General features: G+C 30.7%; 1 protein-coding gene across 1 annotated transcript in view; it reads left to right on the forward strand.

Annotated features, from left to right (window-relative positions):
* LOC136986597 (DNA (cytosine-5)-methyltransferase 1-like) overlaps positions 1 to 16841 on the forward strand; it is a 63213-nt gene extending 46372 nt beyond the window's left edge. Inside the window, exons 30-35 of the mRNA XM_067284181.1 lie at positions 8691 to 8802; positions 8956 to 9105; positions 9175 to 9341; positions 9426 to 9666; positions 13779 to 13895; positions 16315 to 16841. Of these exons, the coding sequence (XP_067140282.1) occupies positions 8691 to 8802; positions 8956 to 9105; positions 9175 to 9341; positions 9426 to 9666; positions 13779 to 13895; positions 16315 to 16491 (964 nt within the window). The 3' untranslated portion in view covers positions 16492 to 16841. The remainder of the gene's footprint in view (positions 1 to 8690; positions 8803 to 8955; positions 9106 to 9174; positions 9342 to 9425; positions 9667 to 13778; positions 13896 to 16314) is intronic.
* The last annotated feature ends 6613 nt before the right edge of the window (positions 16842 to 23454 follow it).

Below are 23454 nucleotides of genomic sequence, written 5' to 3' on the forward strand. Positions count from 1 at the left end.
TTGGGAGGAATGGCGGAAGAATCTTGTGCTCAAGTTGTCTAACGATCATTTTGCAAAGGTCTTTGGACACTGGGCTACCCATGCGAACTCCTCTTTTTTTGCTTGTAAACAGTTCCATTAAATGCAAAGATAGAATTATAACAGATCAGATGGGCCATTTCAAGAACTTGTTGGTGTAGTGCTTGGTCTTGTGCAAAAGTAAGCAAAATGTCTTTAAGTTAGCAAATGGCTGGAGGGAGCTCCATGGAAGGGTAAAGAGATTTAAAATCCAAGACAGTAATGTACTGCAGTGCTGAGGATAGATGACAGATGGGACAAGAGCCTTATATAATTGTATAGACTTTCTTTACAAACAAAAGTACAGTAGCCCTTCATTATATTGCTTTTTTTTTTTTTTGGTCCCTCAATTTTTAAAAGCACTTGAGTCAATAAATTTTAAATTACCAATTGCTACTGAATTTCTTTTTGCAACAAAATACGGTATTTTATTTCTACCATTGTCCTTGAAACTACCACTACAGGTGAAACAATAAATTCCTCAAGATCTAAACAAGCAACTGGTGGACAGATCAATTATCATTTATATTACCTTTTGATATTAATTTAAAAGTTGTTTATGTATTGGTTTTAAGTACTGTCTCCTCATTTACAAGTCTCTGTGAATTTGATGAAATTTCACACCTTCATGTGAATTGACAGTTATAATAATAAACAATGCTTTTAGCCAGGACTTTAATTTAGATAGAGTTAGATAACCTAATAAATAGGATTTTAATAATTTCGAGGGCTTATCACACCAAGGCTGACCGAAAAACACATTGACATTGTAAAATGAAAATTATAATAAGGCAGATGGCTTCACACAGTCTTATGGATTTGGTGTATTTGTTTAAGATCTGAAAACCAATTATTTTAATAATTTGGAACCTTCACCAGAATTTGGAAAATGTGGGAGGAAATAAGACATTTACTGGTCCCAAATAATGTGATATATCACATTAATATATATATAAAAATTTTAAGCTCGATAGGTTTTAGTTCTTTAGTTATATGAGTTGTATTAACTATTGTAAATACAGTGCAGTGTATATATTAAAAATTCCTTTGTTATTGGTTAACTGTTTGTGTTATAATTATGTGGGAAACGCCGGGAGGTAGGACGGAAGTCGAACCTCCTTGTTCTCGGCGAATAGGTCGGCAAGACCCGCCCCACTGTCAAGGATGGCTAATTTTGCGCGATATCCCGACTTGTCGGGATCGGTCAGTTACTTGTCAGGTCGAGTGGAGGAGTGTGTGTGGGGTCGTCGATAAAGAAAGGCAATATCCGTATAACAGGACAACACATATAAGATTTATTTAGACGGTAAACAGATACAAAAGATCTAACGCGTTCCGTTCCTAACCGTGAGAGAGAGAGTTTACAAATTTAGGGGGGGATCATACCTCTTTCTAGGATTAGCTGTAATCGTAGGATTAATCTTCTCAGTTCTCCGGTCGTGGAGGGAAGCGGGAGGATCGGGCGGGCGGCTCGTCGTCGGCGGGCTTCGGTGACTTCGTGTCTCGGCCCTCGCTTCTCGGGACGGATCCTACGGGTCGGGTGGCTTGTGCGGACCTTCAGCGACCGACCCCGTTCTTAGATATCTCCCCCCTATTTATACTCCCGGTCTCGTCTGCTGCGATGATGAGTCGATCTCCCTGACTCAGAGGTTAGATCCGGGGAGGAGGGAAGTGAGTTTGCCGGCGGAAGACTGCACATCCTTTGAATCTTGATCGGGGTTTGAACAATAAAATTTAAAACGGACTGGCCGGTTTTTGCCGGTCGTCACATTGCATCGGACTTTCTAAATCAAACTTGGTCCTAAATGGGACTAGTTTGATTTTAATTTTATATCGGGGTGTACAGGGAATGTTACTCTCTCTCATTTGTCAATACACACTACTATAAATAAGTATAGCTAGGTTATTTGAGACGCGTTACAATTGTATAGATTAACTTGATAGAATTGTATTGAACATCGTAATAAGATTGCAGCGTACTAAGATTGTATCGATTAACGCGTTACACTTGTATCTATTAAGAACCAATATTAGAACCAATATTAAAACAATACGATAAATTCGATGGCTAGGTGGACTGGTTACAGTACGTTCGATCTGATTTGTTGATCGGTTGTCAATCAGTTGATTGATCGGTCGGGTTGGGTGTGAGAGTGGAAGTTCGTAATTTGAGGAAACACGTGGTTGTTAGATTTCCTTTGTTCTTGGTAAGAAGTTGATATGTTGGACGAGGTTACTCGGTTGGATTTTTGATGGTCACAGATTACTTCGGTGCTCGACGAATGGGTTTCATGGAAGTTCGTAATGTCCGGCGATGCGAAGTAGGATGCAGGTATTATTCTTGTTGAGTGTTGAATCTACGATCGAGCTGTGGGAGGCTATATTCGTCCGGCGGAATTGGAAAAAGTTACTGTCTTGATATTCAAAACGTATTAACATAGAAAGTACTTGGATTAAAGTTCATTGGCATAGAGGATAGAGGTATGTAAACACATACGTAAATCGGGATATTACTCTCTCTCGGAGAATTATAGCTAAGTATTTAGATAACAAAATATAAACATTTCTCTCTAAACGCTAATATTCAAAACTTCTAAAGGTAAAAATTTATAATCGAATGCAATTTCCGATACTCCTAGGAATATACGAAACTTTAATATTGTGAATTAGAAAGATATAAACTATGAATACGAGAAGCGCTAAAAATATACATATATGGATAATTGTTTGGGTTAGTGGGGTTATGAAGGAACCCTCAATGAGATTAACAATTATCGCAAAAATTTGCTTTGGCTTTGACCTTGGGTTCCTTGCTACTAAATAGTGAATATTCACAGTTTGTCTGCGGCTCTCGTTGTATGGGGCAGTCTAATGAGCACAAAGGGAAGTAAGCGGTCTTACACGTAGTTAAGTCGTGACGTTGCCCTAGCATATAGGACTGGCTGTCCCTGGATAGCGCGATACCTGGATGTTTAGTCTCGACTTGCAAAGATGCTTAAATTGACAGTTAGGGCTGCCGCGATTGACTACCCTGGATAATATTTAACTAGCGAAATCGGATGTATAGGTTCGAACATCGCGTAACCTTCCGGGAGTTGGTGAATATATTTTATGGTTAAGGCCCCGTTTAGAAGAGATTGTAATAACTGTATCGTAATAAATGAATTAATCCCTCTTTGTTTTATGACTTCTATCTCTGAATTTAAGGCTGATTGACTTGACAAGATGTCGGGGGAGTAGAATATGGTCACTTTGATAGGGCACTTCTCCCGAGTCAAATTCTTTCTTCCCCAAAATATGGGTATTAGCATTAACGTCCGTTCTCCAATGGTGGGGAGATAGGTTATGATTAGATATATATATATAGAAGGGTTGTTTACTAGAATTCGATCGACCTTTTTCTACGCTCAGCATGCGATTATAGTGTTATCGATAATTTCAATAGTCAATTTAAAGTTTAAGGAGAGGACGCTCGACTCATGGCGGGAGAAATGAATCGAGGTATGCGGTTACGTCTAAGCATAACCCATGGTTGGTCTTCCACCGGGTCGCGACTTTGAAGGGCATATGGGGGCATGATTTCTTGTTCCCCAGTCGTTTCCGCTTCACACATTTCGCTTTCTAGCTCGGATTCCTCTAACTCGCTTTCGCTTTCTGGTTCCGACGGTTCATTTGGTAGTGGAGGGAGTACGGAGGCCAGAATAGTTTCATCCCAAGGGTCGGGTAGTTCGCTAGGTGGTGGCGTGTTCCTTAATGTGTCTTCTCCTTGTGATACCTCCGATTGATCGACGGTCATGTCAGCGTCATTCCGCTGTATTTTCGGTCGCTTAATCTTCCTATGGGCCGTCTTTCTTCGGCGTTTCTTTTTCCGATGTGTCATAGCGTCCCTGGGGAAAGGCGCTCGGAGCGTTCGTATTTGACCTGGTTCGGGAGGACGTTTCTCTTGACTCTTGGATCCTTTTATCTTCCGTTTTACGGGTTTGGAAGGTGAACAAAAGTGAACGACCTTTCCATCCGGTAGAATCACCTGGCTATTATGGAAATCGAGATTCAATCGCAACGTTTCGAGAATGTCTCGCCCTATTATGCCGTCACACGGAGAGGTGATCTCTGCTCGAACGATTCTGCAAAACTGAGGGAACTTGTATCCCCTTAATTTAAAGATGGGAACCGCTGTGCCTATGGTCGGAATAGAATTTCCCTGTGAACCTACCATCTTCCTTTTGATACCAAATTTAACGGGCGCTTTACCCTTCAAGTTGTTTGCTAGATTAGTTGATATAAGCGTGCCTTCAGCTCCGAGATCAACTTGCATCTTCACCGGAATATTATTAATGTAAACTAAAATGATAGGTTTAGGTCTGGAAGAAGTTCTCGTTAATCCGATCCTGCCTTTCCATTTCGTGTCGCTCTCCTCTCCTGTCCAATCGGTATAAGGGGGAGGAAAAGTTCTGTAGGAATCAGTATATCGTCGTTTCCTCTCAACTATAGGATTTCTTTTAGGTCTAATTCGACGTCGTTGACCTTTGACACTTCGCACTTGGCCTCTCCAGCGATCTCGATCCTCTGCTGGAGACTGGGATCTGAATCGAACTCTATTTCTATCATTTCCTAAGTCGTTATTGTTATTATATCGGTTCTGGTGTTGATTCTGGTCGCTCGGCCGGTCGGGTCTGCGGTTGGGATTGCCATAGGTGGGATTCGCAAAACTTTCTCGATCGTCTCGTCTCCCGTATGGGGTTCTATAATCGCGTGGAATTATGCCTCGAGTGAGCCCGTCCACTCTACCTTTAAGTTCTTCCAGCGTCTTTGTTAATTGCGTTAAATCGTCTAACGGAGGATGATCGGTTGATCGCAGGTTAATTGTCCGCAAGTTTCCGCGTGAACGCGCGGTGAGTTCCTCAATTGTTTCCTCGTTAATTGCGGCATCTAAGGCCTCATCAAAGGTTTTTGGGGCATGACTCATTACCCTTTGTTGGATCCGCGGCGTGATTCCGTTCAAGAATTGGACCTTTAGGCGTTCGTCCAACTCTTTTCTTTGCACACGCTGTATGATAGCGGTTTCCGCCGCATCCGCACCGGGTTCCGGGGTGATTTCTATCTCCGTCGCTAGCGCTTGCAACCGTGCGGCATACGCTTGGACATCTTCATCCCGTCTTTGCACGCAGGAATAAAACCGATTTAATCGAAAAGTGAGAGGCACTCTATCGAAACGCTGGAGCATAAGTCGCTTAAATTCGTCGAAATCGTCGACTTCCTTAATTCGCCGATCCTTTCGTACGAATTCCCGGGCTATTCCCGCTAGTTTTAACTTCGCTACTGCCAGCATTTGCGCTTTCGACCATGCTGCAACCTTCATGATATCCGCTAACGAATCAAAAAAATCCGTTACACGGGAGCCTTGCGGGTCTCCTGAGAATACAGGCAGCAACGGGATTATCCCGCCTAGACCGCCTAACGTAAAAGGGTTCGGTCCTGGATTTGGGAGCGGTGGCGGATTCGCTGGGTTAGCAGGCTCTGCCGCGGGTTGGGGATTGGGTTCCATTATCGCAATTTATCCTTAAGTCCCGAATTCGAATATGGCCTTTTTTCTCCTTTATCGCACCCCACTCCTGACACCAATTTGTGGGAAACGCCGGGAGGTAGGACGGAAGTCGAACCTCCTTGTTCTCGGCGAATAGGTCGGCAAGACCCGCCCCACTGTCAAGGATGGCTAATTTTGCGCGATATCCCGACTTGTCGGGATCGGTCAGTTACTTGTCAGGTCGAGTGGAGGAGTGTGTGTGGGGTCGTCGATAAAGAAAGGCAATATCCGTATAACAGGACAACACATATAAGATTTATTTAGACGGTAAACAGATACAAAAGATCTAACGCGTTCCGTTCCTAACCGCGAGAGAGAGAGTTTACAAATTTAGGGGGGGATCATACCTCTTCCTAGGATTAGCTGTAATCGTAGGATTAATCTTCTCAGTTCTCCGGTCGTGGAGGGAAGCGGGAGGATCGGGCGGGCGGCTCGTCGTCGGCGGGCTTCGGTGACTTCGTGTCTCGGCCCTCGCTTCTCGGGACGGATCCTACGGGTCGGGTGGTTTGTGCGGACCTTCAGCGACCGACCCCGTTCTTAGATATCTCCCCCCTATTTATACTCCCGGTCTCGTCTGCTGCGATGATGAGTCGATCTCCCTGACTCAGAGGTTAGATCCGGGGAGGAGGGAAGTGAGTTTGCCGGCGGAAGACTGCACATCCTTTGAATCTTGATCGGGGTTTGAACAATAAAATTTAAAACGGACTGGCCGGTTTTTGCCGTTCGTCACATTTATATGTATGTTAAGCTGGTACTATGTGTTTGTAAGCTGATGAGAGGTCCATGTACCCGAAATGCATCCTTTCCTAAATTTGAAGGTGATTATTAAAGACTAATTTTTTTGTAAAAAATCTGGTCTATTTTTCGGTCGGCCTTGGTGTGATAAGCCCCTCAAATTGTTAAAATCCTATTTATTAGGCTATCTAACTCTATCTAAATTAAATGAATTGACAGTATTGGGTCAATTTGTGGTAAGGTGTGAGGAAAAGGTTTCTTTATTTTTGAAGGAAATGTATTAAAATTTTTATACAGTAGTAACTTTATTTTGCTTTTTAAAGAATTTTTACTCTTCAATTTTGTAAGTTTTGATGTTATGTTATATATTTAATATTTATTATTTAAATTTTCAATAATTGAAATACTGTATTTATAATTTTGATTGAAAAATATAAATTACACAAATTTTTAATAAGTGATTTATTATGAAATGTATATAATACTGTATAATAATGTTTATTATACATTATATAGTTATTATGAAATTATAGTACTGTATAATAAAATTACAATTGATATTTAGTCTTTATATTGACGGTATTTGTCTTTAAATATCATTTTTAAAGAAACAATAATGCTAAAGGGGTATTCGTGGTATTGATGTTTACGTAAATGCCACTTAATATGATGTAGCCATGAATAAAATTCAGTATTGCAAAACTAAGCTTATTTTAAATCAGAAATACTTTCTGATGAAAGAATAGAGGATAGATTCCATCACATGTATAATCTGTTTACTAAGAGCCTAGAATTTTTAGTACTCTGTTATATTGCACTGCCAGATATATTGTCCTTTTCCTTTGTCTCAGACAAGTGCAATATAACAAGGAGCTACTGTTTTATGTTATACGGGCTGTCCTTATTTTATGTTGGTTTAATTTAAGCCAATTTACAATAATGCTGATTTCAAATTTTGTCCAAAACTTGCTCAAAAATTTTTCCATGAGTGTAAAATATTTTTTGAAAAAATTAAATGTAAATATATTTATATAGAAGAGTTAGCAAATTTGGTAGAGCATTTAGATGAACAAAGAGAGAAGGAGATAAACAATGATTAATCATTGTGCATTATCAAGATAACTACTGATGTCCTTAAACAATTTCTGGCTAATACCAACTTGTTGGTTAAAGAATGTTTTACAATGGACCCTGATTGGGAGAAAAATGACTTCATAAGGAGGAGTTTAAATTAAGGCCTTAGCACCTTATTACGAAATTCTCGAGGAGAGAAAAGGCATGAAAAACAGTTTTTACAAATATAATATAGTTTATGAAGGTGCATGATCCTATCCCATCATTGTAGAACTGAAATTGTGTCCAATGGCACAATTATTACTACATAACAAATTTAGTACTAAAATTTCGAAAATTGGTGATGCTGTATTGATCTTGTATAGCTGTGCTGTCATGCTATATATATATATATATATATTTGTGGATGCTCAGAATGTAATGCATCCCTATTTATTCCATAATAAAATGAATTTATTTTGCACTGATTTTTGTTTTTGCCTCCTCTTTCAGAAATGTATCACTGCTTTAAAATGAGAGCACTTGTATTTAATTTTTTATATCTTTCTTTTTTATGCAATTTGTTTGTTTATATGTTTTTTTAAATTTTATAATATTCTTAGATGAAAATCTAAACACATTCAAAAATATTTAATGCATTCTTCTAGATTTCTAGAAAAAATAGTGATTTTTATCAATCATCACAATTCTATATGTTGTATAACAAATCTGAACAGAATGTAAATAAATGAGCTTTTATTTGTAATCAGCTTAGTTTTCTCTTAAGACCAGTGACAATTGTGTTTTCTGTAGTAATTAAAGAATCAGATGTGTTATTTAACATAATGATGATGCATGGAATTTCAGAATTTATTAAAAATTTATTATATGGAATATCAGTCACAAAATTATTTTATTCTTGTTGAAATAATTTTGATGTAAAATGAAAGTTTTTGTTTTCAATAGTGATGAAAATAAAACAAAAGAAATTGAGAAAATATTCCTGTATTGATTTCCATGGAATCACTTGTATCATTCATGTGTGACAATAACTTAAAATTTCATTTTAACTGCAATCATGCAAAATACTACCACAGAAAAATCACATAAAGTGAAGCATAGCAGAACTTTTTATATTTAATGTTTAGGAAAAGGAAAGAAAAATAATAAATTTTAATAATTTTTTTCATTTTTAATTATATATAATTTTTGTAAAACATTTTTCTATAATAATTGATAAAAACATTTTCAATATTTACAGGGCTATAATTTTGGCTGCTGCTCCTGGAGAAAAGTTGCCATTATTTCCTGAACCTACTCATGTTTTTGCTCCAAGAGCATGTCAATTATCTGTTGTTGTTGATGATAAAAAGGTTAATTATTTTACATAAACCAATAATTTATAATAACACTTAAAGTGTGAATGCTTTATATCTAGATTTATTGATTTATGAATAAACTTGAAAATTATTATTTTTTTTAAACTTTTTCTTAAAGTTGTAGTAATAAAAACTTGGAATTTTCAGTTTATAACAAATGTTAAGTGGACATCATCTGCACCTTATCGAACCATCACAGTAAGAGATTCTATGTCTGATTTACCTGAAATCCGAAATGGAGCCAAAACTGAAGAAATTCCATATAATGGAGAATCAATTTCACACTTCCAAAGAATGGTATATAATTATTTTAAGTGATTTTATTTAAATTTAATATCTTTTTATATTAATCTTTAAATCTTTTAGTTAAGAGGAAAATATTATCAACCTGTTCTCAGAGATCACATTTGTAAAGAGATGAGTCCTTTAGTAGAAGCTCGTATGAGATATATACCATTATCTCCAGGTTCTGATTGGAGAGATCTACCAAATATACCAGTTAGATTATCTGATGGCAGTTTTACAAAAAAATTGTTAGTATTGGCTATATTAAGTTTTATAATCAAATAAACACCACATTTATCTGTTATAATTATTAATATTAAATTTTATTTCAGACAATATACTCATAAAGATATAAAAAATGGTAATTCAAGTACAGGAGCTCTAAGAGGTGTCTGTTCTTGTGCTGAAGGGAAACCTTGTGATCCATTTGATCGGCAAGACAATACATTAATTCCCTGGTGTCTTCCCCATACTGGAAATCGTCATAACCATTGGGCTGGTTTGTATGGTCGGCTAGAATGGGAAGGTTTCTTTAGTACCACTGTAACAAATCCTGAGCCAATGGGAAAACAAGTAAGTTATTTATTTTATTGTTATATATATAAAAGATGATCATGAGTGATTACAAATTTTATTGGCAAGAAAGTAATAGACATAGAACAACTATAAAAATTGAAAATTTACAATAATTTTTCACATAGCCAAATTATTCATCATAAAAAAAATGTTTAATCCTTTCCTCATTTCCATAACTGCACTAGCTTTAACAACAAACACATAACCATTAACTATGAAGTAAATATTTATTAATCAAATGTTTTTGGTCTTCTTCAGGAGGTATATGCTTTTATACTTTAAAAGAACAAAGCTGCCTGTTGTTCTAAAATGAGTTATATCATAATGTACACATTATATATTTTTATATATTTTGTTTTTTTGTCACGTATTGCTTGATATTCTATTCCATATGTAAAAAATCCTAACACACACATTCTAAAAATTGTCTTATTCCAAAAATGAAATGTTGTAAAACCATTTTAGAATAACAGGCAGCTTTGTTCTTTTAAAGTATAAAAGCATATACCTCCTGAAGAAGGTCTATGAAGAAGACCAAAAATGTTTAATTAGTAAATATTTACTGCATAGTTAATGGTTATGTGTTGTTGATAAAAATGTTTTTGGCTTTTTAGGCCAGCTTCAGTTATAATGAACTTTTGGAAATGGAACATTATATAACATTCTAAACTGTCTTCCATTATATGCAAAATGTAATCTTTCTTACAAAATATGAAATATACAATTTTTATTAATATAATAAAAGCTAATATCAGCAATATTTGCCATGTACAATCTTTTATTTTTGTACATGTAATGTAATGTAAAAACATTAAATATACTTTATTTAGTATTACTTTTTTTTTCTTTAAGTCTTTATTGACTTAAAGAAAGAAAAATGGTCAGATGCAGGAATTAGAGATTAGAAGCAATTCTGTAACTATTCAGGAAACAGAAGTGTTTAAAAATATTGTCCATTTATTTCATTCTAGAAGTATGATAGTGTTCAATTATAAACTTATAAATTTTTTCAGCAAATAACTAGAATATTAATTGCAATTTATTTTTGAAGGAAAGATATATTCAATTTTATAAATCATTACACATAGAACACGTCTTCTGTTTATATATACAGTAAGAACCTGCTTAATACGGGATGCGTTCCTAGACGACAAAGTGCTAAACGAAACAGCGTTAAAACGAAGTCATTTTAACATAGAGTAAGTTGGATAGGGGAACACACAACCAAAAATAAACAAATTTTTTACTTCAATTTTAAGTTATTTTTATATTAATTTGTATAATAATATATGTTAAATAACATAAACATGCACACAGAAATGTAAAGTTCATTTTTTGTGATGAAGGTCCTGACTTTTCTGAAATTTCTGTTATTTTGCAATAAAGTCGCGAAGTTTTGTTTGTTGCTTTTTCTTTCCTTAAGCAAATATCGATAGCAGATCGCATCAAACATGCCTCGTCTTGCTTTTGCACTCCTTTCAAAATCTGAATCATTTGCTACAATTTGATCAATGATTTCAATTATCGTTACCAAACTAAAGAAATCTGTGGAGAAATTTTTTGGGTTCTTTGTTTTCAGAATCCTTGTTTTCTAGTTCTATATGAATATCTTGTTCTGCCAGTTCTTGAAGGTTGTCATTGGTAAGGCTCTCACCAGAAACCTGCTGTAACTCTTTAATATCATGCTCCTCCACATATCCTGGTCCTGCTGTATCGATTAGGTTGAGTTTGATCAACCTAACGATACAGCAATAGGCTCTTCTCGTTGAGAATTCTTGGCTACCTTCAGCTATAACTTCTTCCACACTTTATTCATGCATTTGTCAGTTAATTCTTGCCAAGCAAAGTCGATATTGCCTATGGCATCCATGATGTTATGTTTTTTTCAAAATTGCACCAAACAAACATAGATTTAAAGAAAGTACACCTTGTTGGCACCTTTTGCTGATTGGTTTGTGTTTGTAAATAATTGTATTATATATAAATCAATAAAATGCCACAATAATTTAAATCGGCATAAATTTTGATCTTTTTTCTAGGCTTCAAGCAGACCATGTTATACTGAATCAGAATTAAGTGAGGCAGCGTTAAGCGGGGTCTTACTGTACTATTAAAAATTACTGTATTCTTTACAGTTATTTGTATTTAATTTTTGTTTTTGTCTACTATCTTGTCAAGATATTTTAATATTTTCATTATTTATAATCAAAAAGAACAACAAACCATAACACTCATCCAAAATTTTGTTTAATTACTAATCTTTTTGATCTTGTTTAAAGGTTATCTTGAGGATTCACATTAAGCTTAAGAAATTGTTCAATATTGTATTATTTCTAATTATTGTACATTTTAAAATGTTTCATAGTGGTGCTACATACTTCAAATTTAATTTGTTCCATGAGGCTGTTTGAAGTCCAAATCAATAATACCCATTTTGATAAACTTAAACAGCAATACACATATTTTAAGGTAAAAATAGTACAGTTAAATGCCATAAATAATAAATTAAAACATGAAAACAATAAATAAAATATATAGATATTCTATAATAAAATGAAAATTACATTTACTGTATCTTAGTGAGGAGTGATGTCCTGTTTCTTAAAGTCACTATGCAGCTTGCTGGCTTTCTCACAAATAATCCAAGAGGATTAATTGTGAGAAAGCCTATAATTATATTGCCAGTCAATTGCTTATTTAGCCACACTAGGAGGAGTTTTTCCATCTCTTCAATAACATGCTATTACCTGGAGGTCTATACCTTTAGCCGTATTTTCTGCTTTTATTGCTTTTGTTCTTAAGAATGGTGCATACCATCAACTTTGACATTTTAAACATGGCCACTAGATCCACCACACATGTACTGCTTTCACACTTCATGATGTGTTCCTTTTTACCTCAGTTATTGATACTACAGCCTTTCTCTTAGTCTTCATTACTTCCACACACGTCTTAGATGTCATAGATAATAGCTAGGTATTATATATACCAGGGGTGGCCAACAAGTCGATCGCGATCAACCGGTCGATTGCCAAGCCAATTTTAGTCAATCGCTAGCGATGTCTTGACTTAATGTATTATATTCGTAACCGAACGCAACTGTATGCATGCAGTTATGACTCGACTCATAAGCAGTGAGTGAACTTCGTACTGAAACAGTGTATAAACATAGTATGTATTTCACACTTCCCCTTCTCCACTTAGACTATGCCTATGACAACAAGTCGATCGCGACACATTTTTACGATAAAAAGTAGATCTTATGTGAACGAAAGTTGGCCACCCCTGATATATACAACCAAACACATCAAAAATAAAGCAAAGAAAACACTGAAAACACATGAGTGTAATGCAAAATATGATTTCATAGCAAAAGTAAGAGGCAACTTGGATGTACAACAGATGGCATTTATGCAGCAAGTGCATTTTTTCACTGTGTACAGAGTTTGAATGTAGAAGCATCATTTGAATTCTGGGTCAAATTTCTCTCAAATTTAGCATTCAAACTCTGGAATCTTTGAAGTCATTTGAAGCATGAAGTATCATTGTATTATAAGAATATTGTAACTTTTAACTCAAGTTGAATTTTTGAAATGTGTTCTACATAAAGCTGTTGGAAACTTTTAGTTAGATGTTGTAAAGTCTGAAGATGATCTTTAAACAAGATTGAAAATGTTAGTGATTAAACAAAGTTTTGCTGGAGTGATATGGCTTATCATACTTTTGGATTTTAAAGCTGTTCAGTTTGTGAAAATATTCTCAAGGTATACTGGATGCAATACAATTAGATAAGGAAACACATCTTTTGATTTCCAGCGATAGTTTGAAGATTTCAGAGTAGAACACTATTTTGTATTTGATTCATTCATCATAACTGAGGAAGATAGGTCAAAAACATTTTTATCCAATTTGTGGTATTACTATAAGAATCATTTATAAATAAATATATACATAATTGAGAAATTTATAAGACATTTATTTTTGATGCTGTGTACAAAGCAAAACATCCTGATGGAGGTAATCCTCAATTGAAAAATTTCTTTCAGTGCATTAGTATTACTATTTTTAATAATATGCAGATATTAATTTGTATTTTTATTATTTTTCAGGGTCGTGTTCTTCATCCAGAACAGCATAGAGTCGTCAGTGTTAGGGAATGTGCTCGTTCTCAAGGATTTCCTGATAGTTACCGCTTTTTTGGGATTATTACTGATCGACATAGGCAGGTATGGTGAACTATTTTTCGTGTTTTGAAATTTTTCTGATTTTTAGAAATTTAAAATAAGCAATTTTGCAATAAAAGTTTTGTTTTATCTTTTGATATAATCATTAACATTTTTACAAGTAATGTAAATTTAGAAATATTTTTAGCTATAAATAAACACATTGTGTAATTAAATACTTTTAATTTTAGTGAATTTAGTTAAAATAAATTTATTGTAATGCTATTAATATCTCCAAAAAAATAAATTATTAAATTTCTCAATTCAAAAATAAACTGGCAGCCATAATCAATTAATATGGCTACAATGCTACTACCTTTACAGTGCAGCAAAAGTTTATTTCTCTAATGTTTAAGGTCTTAGTCAACCTTCCTCAGAAAATTTACAATTTAAAATGAACAAAAGCTGTAATGTATTCTAGAATCACTTAATTTGTATATTAATGCTTTTAGAACAACAAAAAAATTTTAAATATGTGTACTGGACTTAAAATCCTTTTTTTTTTAATCATTAAAAGTGCATATAATGTGAAATTATTTTAAAAATATATCTAATATTTAGTTGTTGTTTGGCAGGCATTTGGAAGCCTAATTTTTATCAGCAAAATATATTATATTGCTTCTTCTTTGTATCAATATTAGTTTCACTTTTTCCTTCATTTTCTTATATTATAACTGGTTTTCTTATCTACTTTTCAAAATATTTAATCATTCCATATATTCTTGCTTATTTATTATTTATTTGTTTTTGATATTTTACTATCTGTAGATTCTAACAATGTTAATGCTCAGGACAACAATACTCAAGAAAATATTCAATAATTAAATTTTTTTACTTCTTGAAAATACTTTTTACTTTCAAGCAATATGAGAGGGAAAATGTCTTCAAATTATTAAATAGTGGCATTTGTCATAAAATAGCACAAGACAAATGATCAGATTTTTATGACCTTCAAAGAAGTTCAAAAATCAGTTCTAATACTGATACTTTGAAAATACAATAATCAAATATTGATTAAAAACTGTTACGTACACTGCAGGAAGGGTCAATGAGGCCCATAAAATAATAAAATTTTCTGTAACATTTAACATCATCATCCATGATTGCACTTTGTCACCCCTAAATACTTGACACTGAGACTTGAATTTGCATTGAAGTCCCAAAAAATCTCAGATTTTAAGTGCACGGCAGAGACAAATAAAACCCAGTCTTAGATCCATGACTGCAGTCAAAAAGGATAAATAAATATGTATTATTAACAGAAAAGCTGTATTATTTTCAAATAAACATCCAGTAACTCACTCGTTTGGCATTAATCTAAAAAATTATCAGATTAATACATGTAGTAGCATTATTATAACCCAATGTATTAGTAATCATTTTGCATTATATTATTTTCGTTTCTGCTTAACAAGATTCTCATTTGAGAAGTTTTTGAATGGGCCTTGAAAACTTCTTAACAAAGTTCCACACATTTATGTAATTTTCTACAGATTTTGGGAAAAACTGCCAAAAGTACCACTAATTGGTCATAATAGGATGTTACTTTGTTTCAAACATAGTAGCCAGTGGGTAAATGAGTATAGTGCATTCTATTAAGTAAACTGAAGGATCAAACACTAACAATACATGGTTATTGTGTACAAATGTACTTTCTAAGTTAGTTTTTGACTTATGACAAAACCTTGGGAACCTAACCTAACCTTTGTAAGTAGGGGATCTTATATCAAAATTTTATTTATTTAAAACTAGTCAAAACTTTTAATCATAGCATTGAATACTAGTAATATAATTTTATATTTGAAATTTTGAATTAAATATTTGTTTAGTTGTAGAATCATTGAATTCTAATATATTTCTAATGTTCTCAATTCTATAAAAATTACAATCTTGTAAATTTTAACTAAGTCAGTTGATTTCTGTTAATATAATTTATTTCAATTCTATAATTGGGCTGCAATTTGAAAAAATTGTAGACCTATAATTTCCACTGTCGTCTGTCTTTCCTTAATCTTGTTAAATTTCAAAGCAATGACCTATAATGACAGTTGCACTGATTTAATAATACAATTAATTTATTAATTACAATTAATGAATTTTATTATTATTAAAATTATTTGTTGATAATAATTTTGCAAAAGTATTTTTTTTTAATGTTTTAGAACATGTTTCAAAGTATGTTATAGAATTGAAAAACATTTTCCCACACTTTTATGTAATTTAAATCCTCTTTTACCTTTGAAAACTCAATGTTATGGAATTATATATAATTTTCAATCTGTTCATTTTTGTTTAATATACTATCAGGTATACAATAACGGTTTTCTTTATTGCTATAAAATATTTAAATTGTTTGTATTGTTGTTAAATATTGAATAGTTATATGAAATATAACTGTTTATATAAAATTTTTACATTTCAGATAGGAAATGCTGTACCTCCACCACTCGCTACCGCAATAGGATACGAAATTTTAAAATGTGTTGCAGAAAAAGAAAATAATGTGCAATCCCCAAATAAGAACAATGGTGATATTAGTGATGCAAAAATGAGAGAAAAAATTGGTAGTAGTCCAAAAGCCAGTACATCAAATGTTTAATGAAGTACTTTAAAAAAAATCTCATTATAAATTTTAAGTAATTTTTATAAATTGATATGGTTTTAGCATTCCAGTACTGCAAGAGAGCTAAATAAGGACACATGTTCTTGTAAAAATAATAATTATATTTTATACCTGAAACAAAAATAATAATAAGCAAACAGAATTCACGCACAAAGCTCATAAAATCTGTATACCCATTAAAATTAAAATTTGCAGTGTTTACAGTGTTTGCAAACTCTACAAATCTATAGCATTACTATTTTCATCTTCTATAATTGTTTTACCTTTTTAATGAAATGTATAAGTTTTTTATCATGTTTCAAATTAAAAAAAAAATCTTAAAAAAATTTTTTTTGTTCTATTATTTATTTACTTTCAATGAACAAAAATGTATAATCATTTTAACTTTATTAAAAATAAATGTATCTTCAACAATATTATAAAGGCAGAGTATCGATTATTTAACAGACTAGATTCATAAAATCTTATATGGCATACAATTAATCATTCTACAAAAATATGGTATTTACATTAAAAATAATTCATCATTGAGCTTATCTCAATTCTATAAAGATAATGAACAATTATAAAACCACTTTAAAATTTTCTTGCGAAAGAATATCGATTACATCAAATAAAATTTTATTGCAGTACTCTTACAGAGTTTAATGGTCTCAAGACCTGTTAATTACATAATTTCTCAATATAATTTTAAATTATATATACTATTTTTTCATTGTTAAAACAATTGTTCATATTCATAAACTTTGTACAATATAAAAATTAGCATATTAAAGCATATATATTTACTAACTATGAAATACAATGATAGTTTACTTTATTGTCATCAATGACACTACATTATATTTAAAAAAGATAATTTATAAAACATGCTGCTTTGTTAGAACAAATGGTTTATATCATCAAATGTAGGTCAGTAGACCTATGGATGGAAGAATTTTATAAATAGGTGAAATTGATTATAGTAGTGTCTTGTATACAGAACAATACTTAAATCAAATATTTATAATCTGAATCTAATGCATTCCTGAAAATGATTTGAATATTGGGAAGTGTTTTCCATTATTTCTCATGGGAAAATTTCTAACTTGTTCCCAGTCACTCTGAGTCACTTCAACCAATTTTCCCAAATGACATTAAAACACTGTAATAAAACTATTTATTCATGTTTTAGCATACTCTTATATATTACAAATACTGATTACTTTATTAACAAATCTTAATGCAGCCATTAATGGAAATAATTGTAAATAGTAATGCATTGTTTTTTAGCACTCCTATGAGAAATTATATATGAACTACTTATGAAAACAATGATACCGTACATTTTAAATTAAAATAGAATGATGAAATGAGAGATTGAACCTACTCTGATGAACTATTAATAATAAGCTCATAGATAGTGTTGAAATTTTGTGATAAAATAGTTAAACTGCATTATGGATAGAACAAAGACACGCCATTTCTGAAACAAATGAAAACAAACACTGGGAATGGAATCACTCCTTACTTTGAAAGATTTTATTTTGCAATCTATTTACTTTTTCAAATTATTTTGCAAATAATAATCTTGGTATCATGATGGATACTAAGAAATTTCATTTTTAGCAGGGATCTGCTAAAAATGACATTTCTCAGATATGCAGATGTGGGAAATATGAATACCAGGGTATAGCTATAATTAAAATTTTCTTATATGAAAAAAGTTATAAAATCTTATTTTCTGATTATGCTCATAAAACAGCAATCAAGTTGTTTTTAAAGCTGAAACACTTCATTTGAAAAAAAAAATGTAATATTTATCTTAATATAAAATAGCACATTTTTATTTTCTGTAAATAGCTTTAATACAGATTTAATATTTTTGAAAAATTCAGGATTTAAGCTATTTTCATTTATAAATTATAATAATAATTTTAATTCAGCATATGCAGCATTATAATAAAACTTTGGATGTTTACTTTTGTTATAAGTTTTAGAATTTTATTATATTTCTGAAAGTAATTATACTCTTGACACACGATTTCTGATTTACATTTGTATCCAAGATTAATTTTCATTTCTTTTAATACTTATAATTGATAAGCAAACTATGTAATGTAATGTCATTACTTGTATAAGACAGACAGTTTTAATAATATAAATTATGTAAACTTTTATGTGAAATAAATGTAAAGAAAATATTTAAACTCAACTTATCTAAAAATATAAGCAAGTTCTAAATTTTGACAAGTTTAACATTCTATTATAATAATTACTACTAATAAAATTTATAGAAAGTAAAAAAGATTTTCTTCTGTTATGTTGGTTATAGCATTTAAAGTTTTATTTAAAATAGTAAAGTCTAACCCAAATTTACAAGCTCTCAATATATGAGAATTCAATATAACAAGCTGCTATATTTTGTCTCTTTCCTCATTTACATGATAAAATATTCAATCCAACAAGCACTAACTTATAAGAACAAAATATTCTAATCATGAGTGCAGTGAGTATAAAATTCTTGCATTCTGATTAGACTCGTACATTCTAGTCTATTTTGGTTGATACTGTGCATTTGTTCATTAGTGTAGTACTTTTTTCTTTGTAATGCAGATTTACTGTTTAGTAAGCTTTAGCCCTACATACAGACTCTTCTATTAGTGATTACAATTTCATTAATTAAAAAACTGTTTTATTCGCTTATTGTCTTAACTAAATAAAATGAATAAATAGGGTGATTGGGATCATGCTGGAATAAGGTATAAATTTCAACCATAAGAAATAATGGATAAGCTTGTCCCTATTTATGAGAGGTTTTCAGGAATGAGATATGCTGCATACAAAACAAAAATAGAAAATTTCTATTTATGCTCATTAAATAAAGATGAAAAAATTTGAATATCTTGTTAACTTCTAATATAAAATGCTTGTTGGCATCTTATAAAATTGACAGTTATCTGATAATGATCTGTTTCTGATAACAACAGTGATGAAATGATGAAAAGTCTAAGCCACAATTGAGATTCTATGATAAATGTATAAAAAACTTCTATTCTTTTTAATTAAGAATTCTCAGTCTAAATTATATTGGTTGCAAAACAATTAAAATCAATAGGTTACATAATAATTGCAAGTATTAAAATTAATTAATTATTTATATGGTAAAATTAAAACTAAAATTTCAACCAATTAATTATTTTTGTAGTTTAAAAGTAATAAGAAATGACAAAAATAATGTTCAGTCTAACTTCAGCATTAAATAGAATCAAACAACAATTATTTGAAATACTATCCAACCAAAGTCTGATGCATTAGAAACAATGCCACTAAACAATTTAAAATTTAACAATCTCTATCTTCATTTTGAATAGTTCATAAATAATTAATCTCTGATAGCATTAGCATCAAAATTGCCCACTATTATATAATAGAAACAAATACAGTTAAACATGTCTTTAATGATAGAAGAATCAAATTATGGTAAACTAATAATAAAATTAGTTATTGAGATTTCTATGATTTTTCTGTTTTTTATTTGAATTATCATTATAAGTTTTATTTTTATAGCTTATATTGAATAAACTTAATATAGTCCAAAATAATTGATTTAGTTTAACATTAATATACCATAATTTATTACCAGTTATTAAGGAATGTAAGTTTATGTTTGCTAATGAGATTCAGGCTTTGGTTTTTATGATATTGAATAAACAATTATAATAAAATTTTACCAACTGTACTAATTGGTTGTAATAACTGACATAACATATAAAACACTAGACTTTTGAAGTCTATCATACCTTCTTGTACACATACCAGAATACATAGACTACAGTGGCAATGATTACAAACACAAGTTACAATAGTAAAATGTTTTTACAAAGTAAAAATGTAAATATGAAGAGACTTGTTCTGTTTCATGCTTTATGAAGATGTTGGCAAAAAGTTGTAGAAATTTAAATACTGAAATCAAAAAAGCTTAGAATATGGTTTATGATAAATAAGTAAGATTTAGAAATTGATAGAAAAACTACTTAAATAAACTTGGACACATTAGAAATAACAATCAGCATTGACAGATATTATAAATCTTACAATAAGAAATCAGATATACAAAAAAATATCATTTCTTTTGCGTCAGTGGAGTAGGTAAGTTTTATTCAAAATCTAACACAGTTAACAATAATTCTATCAAATTATTTGTATTTTTATTCACAAATATCCGAGACCATTGAACGAATATAACAATTTTAAATTATAACTGATTACAGACAGAGATTATATAATTTGAGAAATTGTTTTCAGTTTATGAAATTTTTTCTATTCTTCATATATTTTATATTTTAAATGAATCTTCAATATTAAAAAATGTAAATTTAAAAAGATACATTATTATTAATTCTATAAAATTGAAGATTTTTCCAGACCGAATACAAATAGAGGAATTTTTCCATTTACAAGAATCAATTGTCTAATCTAGAGATCTAAAAAGCAAACTATTAAGCTAGATGTTACTAGCATAAAAATTCATTTAAAAATGTCAGAAGAACAGAGCTCATATAAATTTATGTACATGTTTTTTTTTTTAAACATTGAGATTGTCATGTAACAGCTGTCAAAAGATAAAATTTGTACATGATGACAACATTATCTACTCATATAAGGGTTAAACTAAAAATTTTTAGATTCTATTAATTTGGCTAACTGATCCTGAAAAGTTAGCAAAACTGAGATGGCATAAAATATTTTTGTACTTTTAAAAATATTTTTTATAAAATTGAGTGTTTTTATTACTAAATTATTATAAATTTAGTTTCTTTGAAAATTATTTTTTTTTTTTACTTTTATGTTCATTTTTTGGAAAATTCGACAAAAAATTTATAGCCAAATCTGAGAAGTTATTACCATTTGGCTAAAAAAACTATTGGTAGTTTAATCCCTACCTATATTTATTTATATATGAAAATGACCTATTATAAAATTTCAATCATTAGCAAAAAACACATTATTAAAATATATTTAATGAATTATAATACTGAATCATTCTTTATATTCTATATAATATCAATTTGCAACATCTTAAAAAATATATAGTAATTCATAATATATTAAACTGGAATAATTGAATATTTTTCATTGAATTATTTCAGTTTCTAATTTAATTTTTCTTTAAAAAATTTTACACTACTATCAGCAGAAAAATCTTTAATATATTTATAAATAACAATTATGCCATCACTTATTGTTCAGAAAATATCTATGTTCAAATATTAAAAAATATAGCATTTTTAGAAATCATTTATCTAAAAAAATAAAGAAAAAATATTTTCCATCAGTATATTTTCATGTCTACTTTCAATTAAAATAAAAATAAAAATTAAAAAACAATCGCAGAAATGAAAAATACATGCAGAATGCTTTGTCAATAAAGCAATTACAACTCAATCAAAATCCAAATTAAATTTTTTTTATATATTATATGAAAGAATTTAAAAAATAAACTTTTAAAATATGCTATTAACCTAATACAATAAATATAATCTACAGATTAATGTAATTTCTAAAGCTTAAATGAATGAAAAATATATTATTTGAATTTATCATATTATAATAGACAAAAATGAAATTAAGATGATCTAAATGAAATATTGGATAGTTTGCAAACAATTCATGTACATTGTTTATAAAATATTATTTCTAAAGGTTTTTATTATAAAATTTATAATGTAAAAAATAGCTTTGTAATAAAAGATTTATATCATTCCATACTTTATAAAGATTAAAATTTCAGAGTTTGAGCAAACAGTATTTAGAATAAACAGGTCCTAATAGAATGATTTGCAGATTTATTAAATTCATAAATATATATATATATATATATATACCAACATACACTAAAGGCTCAATATACTATAGTCATTATATAATTTGCAAAAAAATATTTATACCCTATAAGGTACAAATTTTTTAGTGCAAGCTTTTATTCTTAGAAGATAATGACAAAACATGCTTGATATAAGATACAACTCATTATTAAGTATGTTTCACTATAAAGTACAATTTCTGCTAAGTTTTCAATTGATTGGTACTTGATATATAGTACTCATGTAGTGAATGCCCAAACAAGTGCCCAATACTCAAAAATACTAAACAACTTTACTGTTGTCAAACAGCAGCATATCTGTAGTCAAGCAAGGGAAGCACACAGCAGCTTTTAGTTTTAATTTCATTTTGCCTATATGCAAAACATGGCTTTGAAATAAAAATGCTGACATGGAATAAAAATTAACATTCTATAAGTGACTGATCTGGGCAAAAAGTATGAAATTTAAAGAGTTTAACTTGCCAAACAAATCATCAGTGATAGATCAGAGTAGAATTTCAACAAGCTTAAATCAAAGCTGAATAAAAGATGTGAGATTTAACTTCAAAAATATTACACAAGAGAAAATATACCAAACTCAAAGACTGTTTATTCAAATGGTTTATAGAAAATACTAATAAAGATTTTATCACAGGATATGATTCAGGAAAAAGCTAGATTTGGCATACATGTTCCAATTTGAAAATTTTGATGTTAGCAATGGGTAGTTTGCCAATTTTATCAAATTAAAAACATTTTTAATTTTGATGAATTTTGGTGTGAAAGCTTTATTTTATTGCCTGTTACTGAGCAAAACTTGCTATGAATGAATGTGTGTGCTAAAAAGAAAATATCAACAAATCAAATTACATTTGGTCTTTGCTGTAATACTGACAATTTGAAATTCGAACCCTTGTATCACTGAAAAATCTGCATATCCTGCGGCCTTCAAATTAGTAAATGTAAAAAATTTATCTGTAAAGTATTACTGTATTAGCATACTCTGAATGATTCACACTGTATTTGAATAATACTTAATTTGACTTGACAAACATTGAATTATTTTTGCCACACAATACATCAGTTAGTCAGCC

This window comes from Centruroides vittatus, unplaced genomic scaffold (assembly GCF_030686945.1).
Source record: "Centruroides vittatus isolate TY-2023 unplaced genomic scaffold, ASM3068694v2 scaffold_1152, whole genome shotgun sequence".
NCBI lineage: Eukaryota > Metazoa > Arthropoda > Arachnida > Scorpiones > Buthidae > Centruroides > Centruroides vittatus.